Consider the following 23,910-nt stretch of genomic DNA (forward strand, 5'->3'; position numbering starts at 1 on the left):
TTTTATTGGTATGTAACATATGGAATCCAAGATTTGGAAAACTATATTGAACTGCTCAAGAGTCGAAAACAAAATATCTAACTCTAATCATGAAAGACGGTTTATATACAATTTTGTTTATTTATGAAGATTATTTCTGACGTTAGTCTCTTTTGAAAGAATGATTCTATATCTAATATCTGAATATCATCCCAATTAAATTTATGACAATATTCAAATTGATGTTGTGAGACCACATTGTGAGCGCTATTTAATTTTTTAATGTTAGTTTTATGTTTATTTATTCCAGCTTTAACTTTCCTTTTAGTTTGGTCCACGTAAGAGAGATGTTTTTTTTATATGAATCTTTCATCGATTAAATCGAACACCATACATGTCGAATCATTATTTTTCCTACAATTTTTGATTTTAAGGTACACGAATAATTGCACTTATTATATATAAATATAACAAGAAAATATATTGACCTTATACAGATGATTAATTAAACTACTTGTATCACGAAAATATATTAAGAGGAAAAAAGGAAAAAAGGGATTTTCGCGTGAGACTACCAGCGTACTGTCCGCGCATTTTATTTACTCAGCCACATCGATTAAATGAGTTTGACGTTTACTAGTGCAATATAGAATCCACACGATGAACGCTCTCGTGTTTTCGTATTCTTAAGAATCTCGAGTTTTCGATGCAACGTGCGATATTATTATCAAAATAATCACTCTCCTTCTCTACTTTCCTATATATTTTAAACATTAATCGGAATAAAGTGAGATGTATTAGATATTATTATAGTGCATACTTCTACGAATTACGCAACATTCAAATTTGTGAATGTGAAAGTATCCACTCTCTGCCAATATGTACGTCTTTTAATTTAAGATGTTATGTTATAATGAAATTAATTGACACTTTTAATTATACCATAACTTATAAACTAAATTATTTTAAAAATATTGTAGTTTCATCTTATTTAAATAACGTACATATTGTTGCTCAAAAAATGTTTCGTTTTTGCTTCTACACACACACACACACACACACACACACACACACACATACACGCGCGCGCGCGCGCAACACCGCAATTTATTTATAAATTTTATATTTATTTTTAATGACAATTTTTTACATTTCCATCCTGATGGAAGAGACCACCTCCTTCTCATGGTTTCCGTTGAGCAACAATATGTACGTTATTTAAAATAAATAAGATGAAACTACAATATTTTTAAAATAATTTACTTTATAAGTTATGGTATAATTAAAAGTGTTACAATTAATTTCATTATAACATAACATCTTAAATTAAAAGACGTACATATTGGCCGAGAGTGGATACTTTCACATTCACAAATTTGAATGTTGCGTAATTCGTAGAAGTATGCACTATAATAATATCTAATACATCTCACTTTATTCCGATTAATGTTTAAAATATATAGGAAAGTAGAGAAGGAGAGTGATTATTTTGATAATAATATCGCACGTTGCATCGAAAACTCGAGATTCTTAAGAATACGAAAACACGAGAGCGTTCATCGTGTGGATTCTATATTGCACTAGTAAACGTCAAACTCATTTAATCGATGTGGCTGAGTAAATAAAATGCGCGGACAGTACGCTGGTAGTCTCACGCGAAAATCCCTTTTTTCCTTTTTTCCTCTTAATATATTTTCGTGATACAAGTAGTTTAATTAATCATCTGTATAAGGTCAATATATTTTCTTGTTATATTTATATATAATAAGTGCAATTATTCGTGTACCTTAAAATCAAAAATTGTAGGAAAAATAATGATTCGACATGTATGGTGTTCGATTTAATCGATGAAAGATTCATATAAAAAAAACATCTCTCTTACGTGGACCAAACTAAAAGGAAAGTTAAAGCTGGAATAAATAAACATAAAACTAACATTAAAAATTAAATAGCGCTCACAATGTGGTCTCACAACATCAATTTGAATATTGTCATAAATTTAATTGGGATGATATTCAGATATTAGATATAGAATCATTCTTTCAAAAGAGACTAACGTCAGAAATAATCTTCATAAATAAACAAAATTGTATATAAACCGTCTTTCATGATTAGAGTTAGATATTTTGTTTTCGACTCTTGAGCAGTTCAATATAGTTTTCCAAATCTTGGATTCCATAACTGAACTTATTGTTAACACAGATATTATAATTTATATATATATATATATATATATATATATATATCACAGTTATATTAATTTTTTTAATTGAAGCGCTATTAATATTATCAATAAATTTCACATTTAATAGAATCTGGAAATTATGTGTTTCAATAAGTTCGACTAACTGTTGTGACAAAAAAACGACAATTGACATCTGGAGTATTTGACATGATTTTATGGACTAAAAAATTTATAACCTGAGCGTCAAGCTCTTCGAAAATATAATTGTAATTAAGCGTGAAAAATATTTTATCTCATTATTATAACGTGAATAAAATTTATTCGAAATTAGGTGTTTTCAACATGTATGAAAGTTATAACACACATTAATTTTGTAATACTGAAGGTAGCCTGATATATGAGGTCTATTTTATTGTATTGTTTTTATTCTATGGTAATCTATTAAAATATAAATATTTCGCTACTAACATCTTGCGCTCGTGGTGTATGTCTTTTCAATCACATTGTTTAAGTTTAACCACGTTTTGACTTCTATTGTTAAAAAAAACATGTTTAATGATGTTGCGTTTATGACAAATACGCTTTGTGTCGATCAATATTTTGTATAAAATGTTTCTTTCTAACCATCACATCCGCATTTAAAATTCTGTTAATGAACAAAATTTTGAAAACGAGATTATTAATAATATAAATAAAGGTGATACCAATATAATTTTGTAGTGTACAATTGAAAGCCTTCATATGTTGTGTAATTTTAAAATAATTTTTTATTTGCCTATTGAAAAGCGAATCGGGTTTTTCCTACAACTATTGCTTCAAAATTACACATACGAGCAATAATTTCAAAAATTATATGAAAATATACTTGATCTAATACATATGTTTACTACTAATTATAGTACTTATTTCCGATCTCACACCTTACGCGCTCGACCACGTCAATTTCTTGCGGATCGAATTTATGACCGTAGTACATAATACGAATGGAAAATCATAAACAATTAATCTCCTGTCAATTATCGCGTTTTGACACGATTTATAATATTCTGGGAGGGGTATATTACAATTTATTACAATTTATTAAAACGTATTATTTAGAATGTTCCCATGCCTCCATGTCTCCTGATACACGCCTGACGTCGAGAGCCGAGAGGCCGAGAAAGCATATTTCGGTTGCTCGCTTGAGTGAAACAATGTTCTCTCTCGTTCTCAGTGTGCCGACAAGGCAAGCAATAAGAACGTAGTGCAAAAAGGACAGAGCGATAATAGTCGGCACGCTTCTAACTAACGAAGTCACACGGACACGGGCTCATGCTTGTGTTGCTACCGGTTGCGCCAGGCCGCCGAACGGTGGCGCTGATCGCGTGTGCAAGCGGCCCGGAATTCGCATCACTGGTTGAAGCAAAAAGCGCGTCCATACCTCCAGACGATGTCGATTCTCCTGACGATGCAAAATTCTCACGATCGATGTTCGACGCATCGACAAGTGTCGCCATGTGACATACTCCTTCAGATCGTGCAACCATTCGAAGAATGTATTTCTCGTCATGAAATCTTCCCTAAGCAGATGACGCAACACTTTACTCTCGGAGGTAGAGAAGAAATGATTCAGCTCTTCCATAGAATACGTAGAATTCAGCAAACCTCTCGTTTTCAACGCGTTCAACAATGACATTAATGCATCTTTCATTGTCTTTGCCTCCCTCATACGTATCGTATTCGGATCTATTTTTCGCTGATTTATCATATAGGTCTGTATGTATCCAATCATCATTCACAAATTTTTTACAAATATATTCGTAATCCACGTCTGATGTATTAAATCGATTATAGAACTCATAAACGTTTCATCGAACACGTCTTCCTCTTCCTCTTCCTCATCTAATAGTTGTTCAAACGATTTCTCGATGGATCTCGTCGATAGCTCCTCGATCTCTTTACTTTGAGACTCCATCGTAGTACACAAATAATACGTTCGAAACCGCCAAAAAAAATATGTATGACGAAAAAAGCCTCGCCCATACGCATTTATATACTATTGTCCATCGGACATGTTGACGGATGTGGTTTCTATCGAGGACACAAAACTGCATAAAAATAGATACCCTTATGAAAATTGAACCAATACGAGAGAGAACGCATCCTGAAAGAGGATGCAATAGTGTCTTATCACATCTTTGTGGTATCTATCAAGGAGATAAAACTGCATAACGGAAAAGGGACAATGGATTCTTATCGTATTTTTAAGGCTCGAAAGAGGATGCATGTGGTGTCTATCAAGTAGACAAAACTATATAAAACTGCATAACGGAAAAAAAATGGATTCTTATCGTATCAAGGATGCGGTGAGAAACGTGAGGGGTAAGATTTTTTTATTACATTAAACTAACAACGATCGAACGCAACGAAAACGTTGGTGCGAGCGAGAGCGACAGCGCACAGGCGGGAAGAAAAAACTGCGAACTCCCTCAGTCGCTCGCCCGCTCTCGAGCTCGCTGGATCGTCGTCGTCGCGTCACGCCGTGACGTCACGAGCTCACACACACATGCGCCCGTGGGGACGGGGGCCGGGGAGGAAAACTACGAGAGGTAGTGGGAGGACAAAGCAGCTCGCTCATTGGCTGCCCCCCACACCACAATACTTCTCTCGCCAAGTTTTCCCCCGGCCCCTCACTCCGCGGCTTGCCCCCCCCCCATGAATATATACATAGATAGTCTACTGACATTAAAATCAAAAACTGAATTTTTATAATCTTTAATAATTTAACCTTAATGTAACAAAAAATGTATACTGATTAACTGGTAATAATAACGCTTCGATATTTATATTCCATCTATAATTGGAAAGTTGGCATTGGAAAGCCCCTTCAAGTCTGTCTACAGGTTGGCCACGTGTCTGTCTCCTGATGTGTAGTATCTCTGATCATAATCTATTTCTGTACTGGGGTTCCTCATCCAAAACTGCAATATTTTTCCAATCGAACTCGTGGTTTTCTTCCAATCGGTGGTCAGTTATGATCGAATGTGTGGTTATGTTTCATCGAATATGATTCCTGTGTTCAACTATTCTCGTCTTCAGCTGTCTTCCTGTTTGTCTCAAGTAGCTCGCATTCTCGAAATCTTTGTAACAAATCTTGTACACCACATTAGATTTCTTTTCTTGAGGAAGGGGATCCTTATGTATGTACCTTGATGAATTCACGCAATTTATTAACACTATAAAATGATATTCTATAATAATATCCTCGCTGTTTAATCTATTGAATTTTTTGGAAAATATCGGAACATAAGGAACATAAATTATGAATATTTTTGATATTATTATTGTCCTGTTTCTTTCTCTTAAAATTAATAATGTTTTTCAATCGTTTATTAATACTTTATTAATATCATAAATTCTAATGGATAATAATTCTCCAACAAGATTTTAATTACAAAATAAAAATTATCAAGATGAAACTTAGGACTTGAAAGCAAAATTACTCTATCTATCAAACCGGCAATAGTGTTCCTCTTGTGAGAAATCGGGTGATGAGACAAGAAATTCAAATACCTCCACGAAAACGTTAAATTTATGATACCAATCAAGTTTGATTTTTTTATTGTTAATAATTAAAATAACATCCAAAGAGTTAAAAGTTTAACCTATCATCACCGAACTCCATGATAAAGTGAATCCTCGGATGCTGAGAGTTAAAAATATCGAGAACCAAATTAATCAAAATGATAGGTACCGGTAATCGAATCAAAGACAAGACTACTTTCCAAAACACATAATAAAAACTAACGTGATTTATAAATCAAAACTTACGAAAAGAAGAGCATAAAAACCACAGCACAAGGTATTATTTGTGATATTTAATTATCATTACATTAATAAAACATTAGACGTTTCGATCACAATCTGGCCATCTTCAGTAAATTCAATATTCTTAAAACGCAAAATTACAAATATCTGACGTTATATTCAATCGTCATGTAAAATAATTATATCTAAACGTGTTCTTTCATCATGTGGAGGTGCATCGTACAACAATGTTGCCAATTGTCATATTTTGAATTATGTAGAACAAGAATTTCCAGATTCTAATTTAAAAATTAACCTATCATTAATATTTTCAAATCGAAAAGTATGAGAATAGAATCGTTACCTGTTTTACAGCAAAAAACTTTTTGATGAATCTTAAGTACATCCTTTACACAGATGGAAATTTGTCGTGACATTGTATGTATGTTATTATTTGTCATATATCATGTATGTTACCACTATTTATATATTTGTGTCAAAATTTTTAGATTGTTCTAGAATTATTTATTAAGAGTGAGAGAGATATTTCTTTAGAAAAGGCAGATAAACATCGGGCAAACCTTCAGTGTCACTTTGCTTATTGATACTACTTATTTGACTTTTAATATATATCATTTCAGAAATTCTTCTTTTTATTAAAGATTGTTCCGTGTTTAAAATTCTGATATTATCCCAGTCTAATTCGTGCATCTCATTTAAGTGGTGACGTGAAGCCACTGATATCTCAGAAGTGGATTTTCTTATGTTAGTTTACGACGATTGAATGTAATGTCAGATATTTGTAATTTTGCGTTTTAAGAATATTGTGAATTTATTTACTGAAGATGGTCAGATTGTGACCGAAATGTCTAATGTTTTATTAATGTAATGATAATTAAATATCACAAATAACACCTTGTGTTGTGGTTTTTATGCTCTTCTTTTCTTAAATTTTGATTTATAAATCACGTTCGTTTTTATTATGTATTTTGATTACATGAGCATTAACATGTGTAATATAATAAATTTTTTTGACTTTATTAAATATAATTTCGGATTACATTCATGCTTGCTATTAAAAAAATGTATAAGAACGTATAGGACTAATATCAATATAAGAATGTAATAAGAATAAGAATTCAATTTTTAAAAACGTGTCTGAAGGAACATATAATTTCGAAGCATATGTTTAAATTTACACGTAAAAATAATAATAATCTGTTTCATTCTTCAAAAAAAAGAATTGACAAACTTAAAAACAATTTTATATTCAAATATCTATGAGTTGAGCTACAAGACTTATATAAACATCTTGAATATGTAAAATCTGATAAAGCATTGAACGTAAGTGGAACTTGATTGAAAATAAGACTTCTATTCCTGTACATGAGTTTATTAAAGCAATTATGATTATAATTAACTCTACATTTTTTAAATTTGATAAAAAAAATATTTAGACAGATTTTTGGCATGCCAATGGGCTCTCCTTTGTCCCCTATATTAGCGAACATAGTTCTACAAGACTTAGAACAAGAAATTATTACTGCTGATAATATTATCTCGTCTTTTTATTTCCATTATGTGGATGACATTGTGTTAGCTGTATATAAAGAAAAGGTTGAAGGAGTCCTGGAATTGTTTAACTCATATCATGAAAGGCTTAGATTTACTGTTGACTTTGGCGATGAAAACGGCATAAATTTTTTAGACGTAAAATTAATGAGACAAGAAGGAAGTATTATCTTCGATAAAAAAACCTATTAATTCTAAGAGATATTTACACCATTTTTCGAATCATCTGTTAGTACATAAAAGGGGAGTAATCATTGGACAATTAGATAGAATTTTGCTTTTATCCCATCCTAAATTTCATGAAAAAAATATTTCTGATTTAATTCACACTCTTTTAAGTAATGGTTATCCTCTTAAATTCACATTTTCAACAATAAAAAATAGGATAAAAACCTTGGAAAGTAGAACTAATTTAGATTAAAATCGTGAAGAAAATAATAATGAATGTGATTCTAATGCTAATTCAAAGAAAAAATTTTTCACGATACTATACTTAAGCAAAGTATCTGAAAAATTCAAAAAACTTTCACATATTCATAGTTTTAATATAGCTTATAAACCTATGAATAAAATGAATACATTTATAAAGACTGGAAAGGATCCTTTGCTTAAAGATGACCATCATGGAGTAGTCTAAAAAATAAATTGTTTAAATTGTGAATCTTCTTATATTGGCTAAACAAAAATGAAATTAAAAACTCGTATAAAAGAACATAAGGCTGACATAAGAAAATCCACTTCCGAGATATTAGTGGTTTCACGTCACCAGTTGAATGAGATGCATGAATTGGATTGGGATAACATAAGAATTTTAGACACAGAACAATCATTAATGAAAAGAAGAATTTCTGAAATGATATACATAAAAACAAGTGGTATCAATAAGCAAAGTGACTATTTGATCTTTGATTTGCTAATTGACTCTGATACGATTCACTTGACTTGACTTTATATCTAATCGCGATCGCGGATCTCTGCACGCTGTTGTGTCGCACGTGGAAGTGACCGGTGTAGTCTCCCTATCGTCGCGCCAACGCTAGGCAACTCCCTCTCTCGGCAACGGGCCCTAACACGACGGGCCTTATCTAACGAGTGCGGGCATGGAGCGCTTTAGATCGATAAATGGATGGTTAAGGCGCTAACACACCGCCCATCAAGATTAATCAATTAATCTTCCTTTATAGAATTACTCATTAGTAACTTACAAAGTTTAGCAATTGCACGTGTAACAATACTAGTGGTCGTGCGCACCGTCGCGACGCGTACTAAATTGTCTTTGCCAGGATGAACTTCGGTAACGCGTCCAATTCTCCATTTTAACGGTGGAAGATTATCCTGCTTTAAGAGCACAAGGTCGTTGACTTGGGAGATTTTCCTGGCGAGTTTTCCACTTGACACGGCTTTGCAAATTGGACACGTATTCCGCCGCCCACCGTTTCCAAAATTCTTGGACCGAGCGTTGAACCATTTCCCACCTATCAAGGTGATTGATATTTATATCAGTTAGATTGTTGTCCGGAAGACTGGTTAGTGGTTCTCCTATGAGAAAATGTCCTGGCGTTAAAGGTTTCAGATCAGAAGGATCAGAGGATAGGGGTGACAATGGCCTCGAATTCAGGCACGCTTCAATCTGCACGAGAGACGTCGTCAATTCCTCAAAGGTAAACAAAGTATTGCCCATGACTCTGCGGAGATGATATTTACAGGATTTGACTCCTGTTTCCCATAGACCTCCTAGATGCGGCGAATATGGAAAAATAAAGCTCCATTCTATGCCTCTCTCCTACAACGCGTCACCAATTTCTCCGTTGATGGATGTGCGTAGAAAAGCGTACAACTCTTATAATTCGCGTTTAGCACCCACGAAATTGGTGGCGTTATCACTGCAAATCTCTCTTTCGAAGTGAACCTCGCCGACCAATGAAGCGGCGTAACGTGGCTAAGAAGGCCGTCGTAGATAGCTCACTTGTAGCCTCGAGATGAATAGCTTTAGTGACGAAGCATATAAATAATGCTATGTAGGATTTGCATGTTTTCCGACCTCGTCCTTTGTTGACAAGGGTAGTGATTGGTCCTACAAAATCGACTCCTGTAACGGCGAATGCTCTGGATGGCTGCACTCTATCGCTGGGAAGGGATCCCATCGTTTGTGTTAGTCCTCTTAGGTTGTGCCTAGCACACCAGACACAGGAACGGCAAACTTGACGCACCAAATTTCTTGCGTTTAGTGGCCAGTATTGTTGGCGTATTGATGCCAGTAACAATTGTGGATTAGCATGTAGTAGAGCGCGATGCTCTCTTTCTATCAGCAAACGTGTGATCTTGCATTGTGCGGGCAGTAAGATGGGATGTTTCCTTTCGAAACTCCAAGGCGCCGCCTGAAGTCGTCCGCCCTAATTCCATGTCGTCTAGAAATGGGTGTAGCTGAAGTAATGGACTAGTTTTGTTTATTTCTCGTTTGTTTTGAAGACATTTTAGTTCTTCCGCGAAGTAGACACGTTGTGAATGCTTAAGTACCTCGCGTCTTGATAACTCCAACTCAGGTAGAGTCAATTTAGATAGTTCTCGGTCTTCATGTCCTTTGCGGCAATTATGAAGAAATCTAATGCAATAAGCAAGTATCCGCTCAATCCTCGTGAACGTTGAGCAGTTCGTGATGAGTGTGTTGATTGTCTCGTTGGAAACTAATATAATAATTGAGGTATGATGAGATTGCAAACTGCAGTGAGTTGCTTAGCTTCAATCTCGGCTCTGTGTATGGCATCCTCGGCGAATTCCAAATCAAGACTTCCTTCGCTTGTTATGGGACGAATATATGACAACCATTTAGGGCCATTCCACCATAAGGAATTATCCTTCAGCTGAAACTCCTCTTGAGATCAGATCTGCGGGATTCTCCGAACCCTTTACATGGTTCCAATGGATAGCAGGAAGTATTTCGTTAATTTCCGACACATGGTTGGATACGAAAGTTTTCCAACGCGCTACGGCGCCGCGAAGCCAGTACAGCACGACCATGGAATCAGACCAAGCCCGTATTTCATCAATTTCAATGTGAACGGCGTGTTTTACATTATTGATCAATTTACATAGTAATAACGCACTACATAGTTCTAACCTAGGTATAGATTTCTTCTTTAAAGGGGCTACCCTCGCTTTCGCGCATAATAGCCTAACTATCATTTCTTCGCTGGATTCGCTTACCGATTCGTATGTAGATAAGATGTGGCTATTAAATAACGAGACTGACGCTGTAAAATATTTTATTTTGATTTCATATTTATTTATTATCACCTTCAATATATACCCCTCCTCTATCCTTACAACGCTCCATGCGAATCTTCCATTGTTTGAAACAGTGCTGAAAGTCTTCTTCTGTCAGCTCCTTCAGGACGCGTGCCGCTTTCTCTTTCACAGCTTCAACGGACTCAAATCTTGTTCCTTTTAATGCAGATTTCATCTTAGGAAACAGATAGAAATCGCATGGTGCAAGATCCGGCGAATAAAGCGGATGGTCTAACACTGGGATGCTGTACTTGGCTAGAAACCTCTTGACAGACAATGCGGAATGAGCCGGCGCATTGTCTTGATGGAAAACCCATGACTTGTCTTTCACAATTAGGGTCGTTTTTTCCTTATTCTTTCACGGAGTTCAGCAAGAACGTGAAGGTAGTAATGTTGATTACTACCTAATAGTTTGATCTTCAGGAACCCAGTGAAGGTACACAATCCCATGAATATCGAAAAAAACAATCATCATTGCTTTGAATTTTGATTTGCTCATTCGAGCTTTTTTGGCTTTCGGTGAAATTGGGCTCTTCCAGTGCATGGATTGGCGCTTCGTTTCGAGATCATAAGTAAAAAACCACGATTCGTCACATGTTATTATCCTTTCCAATAAGTTTGGGTCATTTTTAATGGCATTCAAAGTGTCAGTACAAAGATTTTTGCGAGCTTCTTGTTGTTCAAACATAAGAATTTTAGGTACCATTTTGGCACACACTTTTTTCATGTTAAAATTGTTATGTAAAATTTGCCGTACGCATTCTTTGTCAATTTCTATAGTTTCACCAATCGCACGAATACTTAATCGACGGTCGGATCGAACCAGATTACCGATTGTTTCGATATTGTCATCCGTTTTTGACGTGAAAGGGCGACCCGAGCGTGAATCATCTTCAACGTCTTCTTGGAACGCTTAAACCACTCAAAAACGTGTACGCGATAAACATTCATGGCCATACACTTCTTTCAATAAATTATAAGTTTCAATAGCGGTTTTTCCAAGTTTCACGTGAAATTTCACAACAATTTGTTGCTCTATTGTTACACTTATCATTTTTCTGGCGAAACAAAAAAACAACTCTAATGCGAAAGAAGGCTACGGCTATACGGATTTGTTTACAGAAGCGAGAGGTACTGCATTCGAAAGAGAAGGCTTCACGCTAAACAGCTGTCGGTCGCTGGCGTTTGGCGCATGCATACTTCTTCTGTAGCAGCGTCAGTCTCGTTATTTAATAGTCACACCTCGTACATGCGCCATATGCTTTCTCGGAAGCGTCACAAAATCCAAACATGGAATATCGACAATTCTTTGATACACCTATAACTAATCGAGGAACATATAATTCGTGAGTATTACTTAAGGAATCTCGGAATTCCTTCCACTTGTCTAGCATCGAATTTGGGAGTGGATCGTCCCAGTCCGTTTTGATTTCCCAAAGACTTTGCATCAGGATTTTAGCTACCGTTAAAATGGGATCTATCAATCCCAAAGGATCGAATAGTTTATCAATTGCGGACAGCATCTCGCGCTTTGTGGACGCATGACCTATTGCATTTGTGGTAAACTGAAGTCTGTCCGAATTTGGTTTCCATTCGAACCCCAAAGCCCGAATAGTATCATTCGCATCAATCTTAAAATTAGAATTAGATTCACAGAGCTCGTGCAGAACTCCTTTCAGTCCGTCGTCAGAATTAGAGCACCATTTGTGCGCTTCGAATCCTCCTTGTTGTAATAACATAGTTAATTGTTCTTGCAAAGAACGAGCATTTTCAATCGTGCTAGCCCCCGATATCGTCGACATAAGTATCATTCAATAAAGTATGAGACGCAAACGGATAATTCTCTTTACCCTCCTCACCTAGTTGTCTCAAACAATGTACCGCTAAGTAAGACGCACAGACTTGACCATACGTAACAATATTTAAGCGATAATCTTGTACAGGTTGCTCAAAACGAATAATTATGTCGATTAAGCCATCTTGTAAAACGGGTCCGATTAAAAGAGCATCATTTAAAGACACGCTCTTATTATTTTTAGCGAAAATCTCCATAAAATTCGTTGAAGATCGCGATCGTCTTCCCGAACCAACACCTGACGATACATTTTCTGTAAGTCGGCAGTTAAAGCGATTTTGTAAGTACGAAAACGAATAATTATGTCGATTAAGCCATCTTGTAAAACGGGTCCGATTAAAAGAGCATCATTTAAAGACACGCTCTTATTATTTTTAGCGGATGCATCAAATACAACACGTAATTTTGTACTAGTATTAGATTCTTTTAACACCCCATGATGAAGCAAATAGACCGCGCCTTTGCAATCGTCAAACGGAGGTTTCAGAACTGACATGTGATCTAACTCGATATATTCTCGCATGAACTTAATATAATGATCTCGCATGACTTCATTGTTCTTGAGTGTGCGTTCAGAATGCATTAAACGCTTCAAAGCTACTTCTCGGTTATCATCAATAGGTAAATTCGCATCGCGGAAAGGTAATTTTACCATGAATCTACCATTGCTTGTTCGCGTGACAGTTTGTTCAAAATACTGCTCGCATCTTTTCTCGTCTATCGATAACGCTCTCGTTTTGTCGCTGTCGTAATTTTCCAATTTCCAGAATCTCTCCAGACATTCCTTTAACCCATCGCGAGGCTCTACTGAACAAACCAATGCTCTTGTCGTTCCCCTATCGATGGCCGAATCCCTGCAGGCCGTTATCGAAACGGAACCTGCTACGATCCATCCAAGTTTCGTATTTTGTAAAACTAGTTGATCTTGCCCAAGCTCGATTTTACCCACGTCTAATAAGTCAAAGAAATATTCCGCCCCTAGTAACATGTCTATTGTTGTGGAATTCTGAGTCAGCTAATACAAGATTACTCGGTATCTGTAGCTTGTCACGATCTATATTCATGGACGGCAAATTCTTGGTAATTTTACGGATCAGACATTGAACACTGGCCTGAAAATTGGAGCATCTCGACTTTACATGAACTTCGCAAATACTGTGAATCTTGTTTTCAATCTCGTTTAGACGGTTACAATTTCGAAAGCCCTATTTTTCTTCAACCCTAGTTTATTGTATGCAGCTTGAGTGACAAAATTTGCCTCACTGGCATTATCAAGAAGTATGCGAATCGGAATTAGCGAGCCATTACATCGCATTGCTTCTAACCTTGCAGTGGTCATGAGAATTCGTCACCTTTTTACCTTGTGCGTGATTAACCGCTACATTAGCAACTAATTGATGATTGTTGTCCTGCGGCTCTGATTTTGCAGAGTCCTTGTCAGTCTGTTGCTGATGACATAGTGTATTGTGCCTCCCATTACATTCTCGACAGGAACCTCTTTTGTATGCCTTTACGTAATGGTCGCTTCTGAGGCAATTTATGCATAGCTTTAGACGCTTGACTTCCTTGATTCGGCAACTGATAGAGCTAGAAATTTCTCACAAACAAATAAAGGATGTGATCCGTCGCAGAGGAAACACTTACCCATAGCCAGAGAAGAGGTTAGAGAATTTATTTTGATTTGCAGCATCCTTGTTATCAGCTTGCGATTTAGAGTGAGAGCCCTTGCTACGCAGCTCCCTTTCTTTGAGAACCCTATCATTCGATCGTGACTTCGATACGCTCTAAAATGAGGCTTCTATTTTTTATAAATTCCAGCATGTCATGTTTAATGTCACTGTTTCGCTAGATTTCGTTTCTTCTTCTCATGCTCGAAGAGTTTTCACATCAAATTGTCTTCCATCATGTGCATGATCAGATCATCCCAAGAATCGGTAGATAATCCTAGAATCTTTAACATGCGTAGATGCCTGGAAGTATAATCGAGTAACTCGCGAAGAGCTTTCGCTGACTCTTTTGCTACGACGGGCATTGTAAATAAACATTCGATATGTTTTTTCTTGAGCGACCTAGGATCGTCGTATCTACTTAGCAGTAATTCCCAAGCCGTCGAATAATTTTGACCCGTTAGCTTGATTGACTCGATAATTTTAGCGGCGTCCCCTGAGATTGATGAAACTAAATATTGAAATTTTTCGACATCAGACAGTTGCGGTCTGATATGTATGATCGATCGAAAGCTGTCAGAAAAAGCTTTCCAATCCTCGATTTTGCCATCAAACCTCGGTAGTTTGATAGTAGGCAACTTTACTCTATTATCTGCGTTAATCGTGCCTGCATTGTTTGCCACACGGTCAAGTATGTCGGTTTGTCGCGCGAGAATGGCCGACAACGTCTCGGTATTACTACGTGGTGTCATGGCGTCTGCGCCTTCATGCTGAGCATCGCGACGCATTTGTTCGATAAGCTCGGTTTGCTGTTGCAACAGTCGAGTGACCACGTTTGTATCTCGCGGTACAGTGTCCGACGCCGACGATAATTTCATGCGTTTTAATAAAGCCTTTACCTCAAAATACCTTTCTTCCAAGTATTCTTGTTCTAGTGTGTCCTCATCGTTGAATTCGCTCTCTTTGTCCAATAGTTGCCATTGTATGGACTCAAACTCCTTGTAAGCATCTTCCAGCTTCTCCATTCTTGCTTCTGCTTGTTCTTCATCGATGCTATCGGCTTGCATTATTCGTGTTCGCAATCTCGTTACCTTTGTCTTGATGTATCCTCGTGCACGGCGAAGATCTGTAGCCTCGTGCACGGCCATTTTTTGCAATTTTGTTTTCTTGAACTCGGTAATCTCTTGAGCGGTAATCCCGTTCGAATTGCGGTGCTTGATGCCTTTTCGCTGACGTTGATTGTTTAGAATCCGGCTTTGAATCTGATATCCGGCTTTGAATCCGATATCCAGCTTTGAATGCGATATCCGGCTCTGAATGCGGCTCGAAGGACCAAAATTTATGTTTATTCTTTGATTTGCTAATTGACTTTGATACGATTCACTTGACTTAACTTTATATCTAATCGCGATCGCAGACCTCTGCACGCTGTTGTGTCGCACGTGACCGGCGTGGTCTCCTTATCGTCGCGCCAACGCCCATGTACGCTAGGCAACTCCCTCTCTCGGCAACGGGCCCTAACACGACGGGCCTTATCTAATGAGCGCGGGCATAGAGCGCTTAGATCGATGAATGGATAGTTAACGCGCTAACAGTGACACTGAAGGTTTGCCTAATGTTTATCTGCCTCTTCTTAAGAAAGATCTCTCTCTCTCATTTAATAAATAATTCTAGAACTTTCTAAACTTTTGATCATGAACACTTTCTCAACTTTTTCTCAACTTTGACTCATATATATAAATAGTGGTAAAATATTATATATGATATGACAAATAACAACACACAATGTCACGACAAATTTCTATCTATGCAAAGGATGTACTTGAGATTCATCATTATATTTTTTTGCTGTAAAACAGGTAACGATTCTATTCTTACATATTCTGATTAGAAGATATTAATGATACACAAATTTATTAAATTAGAATCTGGAAATTCTCGTTCTACACTTTTCGTGATATGATAATTGGCGGTGTAACATTATACGAAGCATCTTCACATATGAAAGAACACATTTATATAATTATATCATACGACGGTTGAATTTAATAGTTAGCTTATGTAACTCTGCATTTTAAGAATATTGTGAATTTACTGAGGATGGCCAGATTGTGGTCGAAACGTCTAATGTTTTAATTAATGTAATGATAATTAAATATCACAAACTACAACTTGTGCGGTGGTTTCTTATAATCTTCTTTTTATACGTTTTAAAATCTGATATGTTCACTATTTATAGACAGATAGAGAAAACTCTACCATGTAACATATTCAATTCTTTCTTTCGTCGACAAGAAATCAATTTCAATAGAATGTGGCGAAAAGAACAAGATAGGATTAATAATAAAATTCAATAACCTGCAAACTAGTCATAGAATTAGAGATAGAATGAAAATTGGAAATATCAATTACAACATTATGCATAGTTTAGACTCTGAGAATGATACTCTTAGTGAACCGTTGAAGTTAAAGAAAATATCAACCAAAGATATTATGGCCAATGAAGGACAACGCATAATATTAATATTTGTCCGGACAGTTTTAAAACAAATTTTACAATAACGAGTACAAACGAACAATGGCTAATAAATCTCAGTGATATTGACATTCCGGAGGAAAGCCAAAATAGTTTTGCAATTAGTCAGCAATTTAATTTATAATAATATTAACTAATAATGTCATTAACAAAGAGAGGAGTGTGCTCGAATTCATTAAATATGTTGAACATAACCTTTTCAGAACTGATGACGAATTTTGTAAGAATATTAGGAATGAAACCATTCATATATTTAAATCAATAAATCATTGTGATATTAAATCGTTCGAAAACAATATCATAAAAGAAGGTGTGAAGGAAGTAAACCGATTCGTCTCAGAGAATTTGAAAATTTTAATTACCAGAACTGATAAAGGCAACACAACAGTAATTATAAATCGTCATTGTTACAAAGAGAAAATGTACGAGATTCTTAATGATCAAAGCACATACAATTTAATATATAAAGATTCTAAAAAAATTACTACGGAAATTAGTAATTTATTAAAAAGTTGGAAAAACAAGGGGTACATTGACCTAAAAAATTGTATGTATCGGACGGCGAACTTTCGAGTTCTTATGGACTGTCAAATATCCATAAGAAAGGTCATCCGCTAAGATTGATAATTAGCTGCATAAATAGTGCTTTTTATCCATTGGCGACCTTCCTAAAAGATATTATTAACAATAATAATAAAAAGAATTTTAGTTATGTAAAAAACAGTTTTGATATTGTGAGTAAGATCAATGGAAAGGTAATCGATAAAAACTTTAGTATTATATCATTCGACGTGGTCTCGATATACACGAACATTCCGACCGATTTAGTATTAAAGAGTATCGAACGTAGGTGGAACTCGATTGAAAACAAGATTTCGATTCCTTTACATGAGTTTATTAAAGCTATCATGATTATAATTAATTCATTTTTTAAATTTGACAAAAAAATATTTAAAAACATATAAAAAGAAGAGCATAAAAAACCACAGCACAAGTTATAGTTTGTGATATTTAATTATCATTACATTAATAAAACATTAAACGTTTCGGCCACAATCTGGTCATCTTCAGTAATTCAGTAATATTCTTAAAACGCAAAGTTACATCTAGTTGACATTAAATTCAACAGTCGGGTGTTGTAATCAAATAAACATGTTCTTTTCTATCTGAAGATGCTTCATACGAAATATTACAACGCCAATTGTCATATTACGAAAAGTGTAGAACAAGAATTTCAAGATTCTAATTTAAAATAAATTTATATATCATTAATATCTTCTAGTCGGAATATAAAGAAACAGAATCGTTACCTGTTTTACAGCAAAAAAATTAAATGATGAATCTCAAGTACTTCTTTTGCACAATTAGAATTTTGTCGTGACATTATGTATTGTTATTTGTCATATCATGTATTTTACCACTATTTATATATATGAGTCAACAGTTTAGAAAGTTCTAGAATTATTTATTAAAAGAAAGAGAGAGATCCTTCTTAAGAAGACAAAGATAAACATCAGGCAAACCTTCCGTGTCACTTTGCTTATTGAGACTTTGCCTCTTGTTTGTCTTTTTATATGTATCATTTCTGAAATTCTTCTTTTCATTGATTAATGATTGTTCTGTATCTAAAATTCTTATGTTATCCCAATCCAATGCATCATTCAAACGGTGACGTGAAACCACTGAAATTTCGGAAGAAGGTTTTTTTATGTCAGCCTTATGTTCTTTTATCTGAGTTTTTAATTTCCTTTTAGTTTGGCCAACATAAGACGATTCACAGTTTAAACAATTGATTATATAGACTACTCCACAATGGTCATCCTTAGGCAAAGAATCCTTTCCCATCATTATAAAAGTATTCATTTTATTCATAGGTTTATAAGCTATATTAAATCCATGAACATGTGAAAGTTTTTTGACTTTTTCAAATACTTTGCCCAAGTATGGTATCGTGAAAAATTTTTTTTTAGAATCATTTATTATTAATTTCTTCGCGATTTTGATCTAAATTAGTTCTATTTTCCAATGTTTTTATTCTATTTTTTATTGTTGAAAATATGAATTTTAAAGGATAACCATTAAAAGCGTGTGAATTATTCAGAGATGTTTTTTTCATGAAATTTAGGATAGGATAAAAGTAAAATTCTATCAAATTGCCCAATAATTACTCCCCTTTTATGTACTAACGGATGATTCGAAAAATAGTTTAAATATCTCCCAGAATTGGTAGGTTTTTTTATAAATATCAAAGATGATATTTCCTTCTTGTCTCATTAATTTAACATCTAGAAAATTTATGACGTTTTCATCGCCAAAGTCAACAGTAAATTTAAGCCTTTCATGATATGAATTAAACAATCCTAGAACTCCTTCAATCTTTTCTTTATGTACAGCTAACACAATGTCCACATAACAAAAATAAAAAGACGAAATAATATTATTCGTGGTAATAATTTCTTGTTCTAAATCTTGTAAAACTATGTTCGCCAATATAGGGGACAAAGGAGAGCCCATTGGCATGCCAAAAATCTGTTTAAATATTTTTTTATCAAATCTAAAAAATGTGGAATTAATTATAATCATAATTGCTTTAATAAACTCATGTAAAGGAATCGAAGTTTTATTCTCAATAAAATTCCACCTACATTCAATGCTTTTTGATACTAATTCAGTCGGAATGTTCATGTACATGGAGACTACGTCAAATGACATAATACTAAAATTTTTATCGATTACTTTACCATTGACTTTATTTACTAAATCTAAACTGTTTTTTATATAACTAAAATTTTTTATATTATTATTGTCAATGATTTCTTTTAAAAAAGTCGCCAGTAGATAAAAAGCTGTTAATACAACTAACAATTAATCTTAGAGGATGAGCTTCTTTATGAATTTTTGGCAGTCCATAAGATCTCGGAAGTTCGCCGTCCGACACATACAATTTTTTGTATAAATTTTTATCAATTTTAAATTTAAATCAATGTACCCCTTGTTTTTCCAATTTTTTAATAAATTACCAATTTCCACAGTTATTTTATTAGTAGGATCTTTATTTATTAAATTGTATGTAGTCTGATTGAGAATCTCATACATTTTTCCTTGTAACTATCTCGATTCATAATTACAGTGGTACCACTGTAATTTGAATGAGATGCATGAATTGGGTTGGGATAACATAAGAATTTTAGATACAGAACAATCATTAATGAAAAGAAGAATTTCGGAAATGATACATATAAAAAGACAAACAAGAGGCAAAGTCTCAATAAACAAAGTGACACGGAAGGTTTGCCTGATGTTTATCTTTGTCTTCTTAAGAAGGATCTCTCTCTTTCTTTTAATAAATAATTCTAGAACTTTCTAAACTGTTGACTCATATATATAAATAGTGGTAAAATACATGATATGACAAATAACAACACATAATGTCACGACAAAATTCTAATTGTGCAAAAGAAATACTTGAGATTCATCGTTTAATTTTTTTGCTGTAAAACAGGTAACGATTCTGTTTCTTTATATTCCGACTAGAAGATATTAATGATATACAAATTTATTTTAAATTAGAATCTTGAAATTCTTGTTCTACACTTTTCGTGATATGACAATTGGCGTTGTAACATTTTGTATGAAGCATCTTCACATAGAAAAGAACACGTTTATTTGATTACAATACCCGACTGTTGAATTTAATGTCAATTAGGTGTAACTTTGCATTTTAAGAATATTACTGAATTACTGAAAATGGCCAGATTGTGGCCGAAACGTTTAATGTTTTATTAATGTAATGATAATTAAATATCACAAATAACACCTTGTGCTGTCGTTTTTATGCTCTTCTTTTCATAAATACTACTTTCCAAATTTCGCATGGCCTGATCAGTAACGACGAGAGATAACTGAGAGTCCGTGGGAGTGCCAGCTTATATATAACATTATTAAAAGTGAAAAACGTGGAGTTTAAAACAAATTCAACAGCTTTAATAAATTCGTCTTTCGATAAACAATAATTCCTAGAAATATACTGCCAATAATCATTAATACAATTGATTGCATAGTCACGTTAGTAAAAAACCTAATATAACTAAAAACCTAAATTATATCCAAAGAAATCAAGGTATGTTCACTATTCAAATGAGAGCCATTAAGCTTCTTAACAATTTGGAAATTATTCCTTATATGACTGTCCGTTTTAGGGATATTTTTTATATTATAATTATGTTGTGTAGAAAAACCGTTAATTGGTAAAGAAGACTATTCAATGAGGAAACTATCAAACGAAAAGGGCAATTCTGTTTATGTATCTTTGGCAAGACATAGCCACTGGGAAATATCCCATCATTGCAAAGTAATATTTTGTATTTTAAATTGGATATACATATAATCCGCATTCCTCCACGTTACAAGCATTCCCCACAAACTTGTAACAACTCTCTTTGTGGAATCTCTCTTAAAGTCTTTATACGTTAGCATCTCAGTCATTTTTGATATATATATTTTACCACCCAAAGCCACGTAGTAGTATAGTATAACGAGTTCTAACTCAGATCCTCTGAGGGAGGGCGCGGGGGGTAGGTGCGGGGAAAGGGAGGAGGAAGGCGCGGGAAGGCTCCCCAGCTCTATCGGTGTTTACCGATATCAATGATACATGCTGCCATGTTGTGACGTTACATATCATTGGGGATGATACCGCCGCCGCCGCCGCCGCCGCCGCTGCTGCGAATCTTGCGCTCATCCCAAAATGCGTTGTGGACCGCCGCCGCCGCGGACCTCGCACCCAAAAATATGCCGCGATACTATAACGCGATAAGATACGAGGGGTATCCAGAAAATAAGTTCCGTTTTTTTTTACAAATAAAGTTTTTATTGAAAAAATCTAAAATTTACATGGATAATACTTGACAACTTCTAGTCTTTTTCTACATAATTCCCGTCAATCTCAATACATTTTGTATATCTGGAAACAAGCTTCGAAATCCCTTCTGCATAGAAACTTCCCGCCAGTTCTTTAGTCCAGTTAGTTACAGCTGTCTGAACTTCCTCGTCGCTTTGGAAGCGTTTTCCGGCCAAGGACTCCTTCAGTTTCGTAAAAAGATGGTAGTCCGATGGTGCTAGATCTCTCTCCATATACAGAAACAAGCTGTTTGTGAATATCAACCGATTTAAAATCTTGAGCAAAAAGAAACTGAATGATGCCGCGCAAAACAACTCGAGAAGGAATCGGAATGGAGGTGGCGGGACGCGAAGTGGAGGACTCCATTTTGATAACCTCTCCTGACCGTGTTTCACGAGCTACTGACGCCGAACACCGCTCATTCTATTCGGTAGCTTCCCCTCTTCAATGCTGTGTTGCCAGCTCGCTCATACATCAACCTTACTAAACGTATAATACAAACGGAACTTATTTTCTGGATACCCCTCGTATTTTGTCTAGGAGATCGGTGACACATTATCAATATCCAAATTCCGGCTGCTAAAGCGTCGTCAATGAGGGGTAGATGATGAAATCATACTACATTTTCACAGTTCTTTCTTTCAAAGTTAGAAGCGTCGATAACGATATTTATCTGGGAAGAACCGCGAAATCGGTGACATGTCATGTTAAGAGAAGCGCCGATAATGATATTTTTTTCTAAAAAGAGATCGGTGACACATCGATGCTGTAATCCAATAGAGAGGGAAGACAAAGAAACAAAGAAGTCGCAAATGAAATATATAACGGGTCATCAGTGCGCGGCAGTTGGCGCCTTGTAAGATTATTGAACCGATTGCAATAAGTGTAATGTGAAAAGTATCGCTAATCATTATGCGAACTTTGAGAACATGGACGGTATAAATACAGACAAGTTATTTGAAGCAATGGAAGTAGAATTTGAGGATATAATGGACCAAGATTCATCCAACGAAAAAGTACAATCCAACGATACTGAATGTCTTATTGGTTTGAGCAATATGGATCACGCAGAAAAATTTGTGCAGCCTTCGGAAATCTCGTCCGTGCGTTGAACAGGCGTACTAAACACCGTAATCTGTTGTTATTATATAATATAATACAACGTATAGTGATGCTTCAACTTTATGTGCAGCATGTATGATTTATTTGTCGAATAAGACGTTAAAAGAATGTATCTCGTTAGGAAGCACATAAACTGTTCTTCCTATACACTAGACAGCAAGTGGTCGTGCTCGAAATGCGGAGAGTCGATGTACATTGTATTCCCGTGTAACATGTGCCCACTCTGCACAACTTGAAAAACTATTAAGTGCTTCGTGTAAGAGTGCGATGTGATCTAAAGACTGTGAAAAAGACATGGAAAACCACAAGCAAGTGGAAAGCCAACTGCTGGAGCAATGCAGCCAAGTCGCTACTCTGGTTTCGCGTGGCTGCAACGATGCAATGACTGCATTGGTAGCTCGAGGAACTCGAGCGTTGTGCCAAGCGTCCACGATTTGCGGTTGGATATATATAATTCGGTGGCGAAGATCACGCGACTCATGGGTGCAAAGTCGCAATTGGAGTGACGGTTCGTGCATGTTGGTGGCGAGTACGCGAGTGGCAACAAAAGATCTTTTGTCTGGTCGCGTTCTGATCAGTGTGATGGTTGCGGATTATACCAAGCAGCGGTTTTTAGAAGATGCTGGCAATATAATGCTCGAGCGAGTGCGAGATGTTGTAGAAAGACACGATAGTGTAAAAGTGAACATCGCGTTCAACGGCGAGCTCGCGACGAAGGATAAACGTGCTAATAAGAATAATTACAAAGAACAACGAGATATATCGATGCACCGATATACGCGATAATACAAACAATACGTCATCGAGCCTATCCTAACATCGCTCGAAGGCTTCCAGGAACGCGACAGTGGGCGCTATTGCGAATCCCCAACTTGACTGTTAACGTGAACAAACTAAATCTCATGCACGCGGGATATCATATCGAAATGTCGCCGAAATTAGCGACGAAATGAGCGATAATCAGTGTGTGTACGATGGACGATGCGTGCTTCACGTGGTCGGTAGATGCCGCTCCGTACCCCGCAG

The 23,910-nt window shown here is 35.6% G+C and overlaps 2 protein-coding genes across 13 annotated transcripts in view; one reads left to right on the forward strand and one right to left on the reverse strand.

Moving 5' to 3' along the window:
• Positions 1-23,910, forward strand: part of LOC105152712 (coiled-coil domain-containing protein 39) — a 231,403-nt gene that overhangs the window by 170,616 nt on the left and 36,877 nt on the right. The gene's annotated exons all lie outside the window — the stretch shown is intronic.
• On the reverse strand, positions 4,884-12,546 carry LOC147906576 (uncharacterized). Its single transcript, XM_087416350.1, is given in 5 exon segments — positions 4,884-8,909; positions 8,911-9,256; positions 9,489-9,915; positions 10,830-11,131; positions 12,057-12,546. Coding segments are annotated over 5 exon segments (1,785 nt in total). The 3' UTR covers positions 4,884-8,689.

The sequence above is a fragment of the Acromyrmex echinatior genome, unplaced genomic scaffold, assembly GCF_024713525.1.
Source record: "Acromyrmex echinatior isolate Ae372 unplaced genomic scaffold, ASM2471352v2 Scaffold20, whole genome shotgun sequence".
Taxonomy (NCBI): domain Eukaryota; kingdom Metazoa; phylum Arthropoda; class Insecta; order Hymenoptera; family Formicidae; genus Acromyrmex; species Acromyrmex echinatior.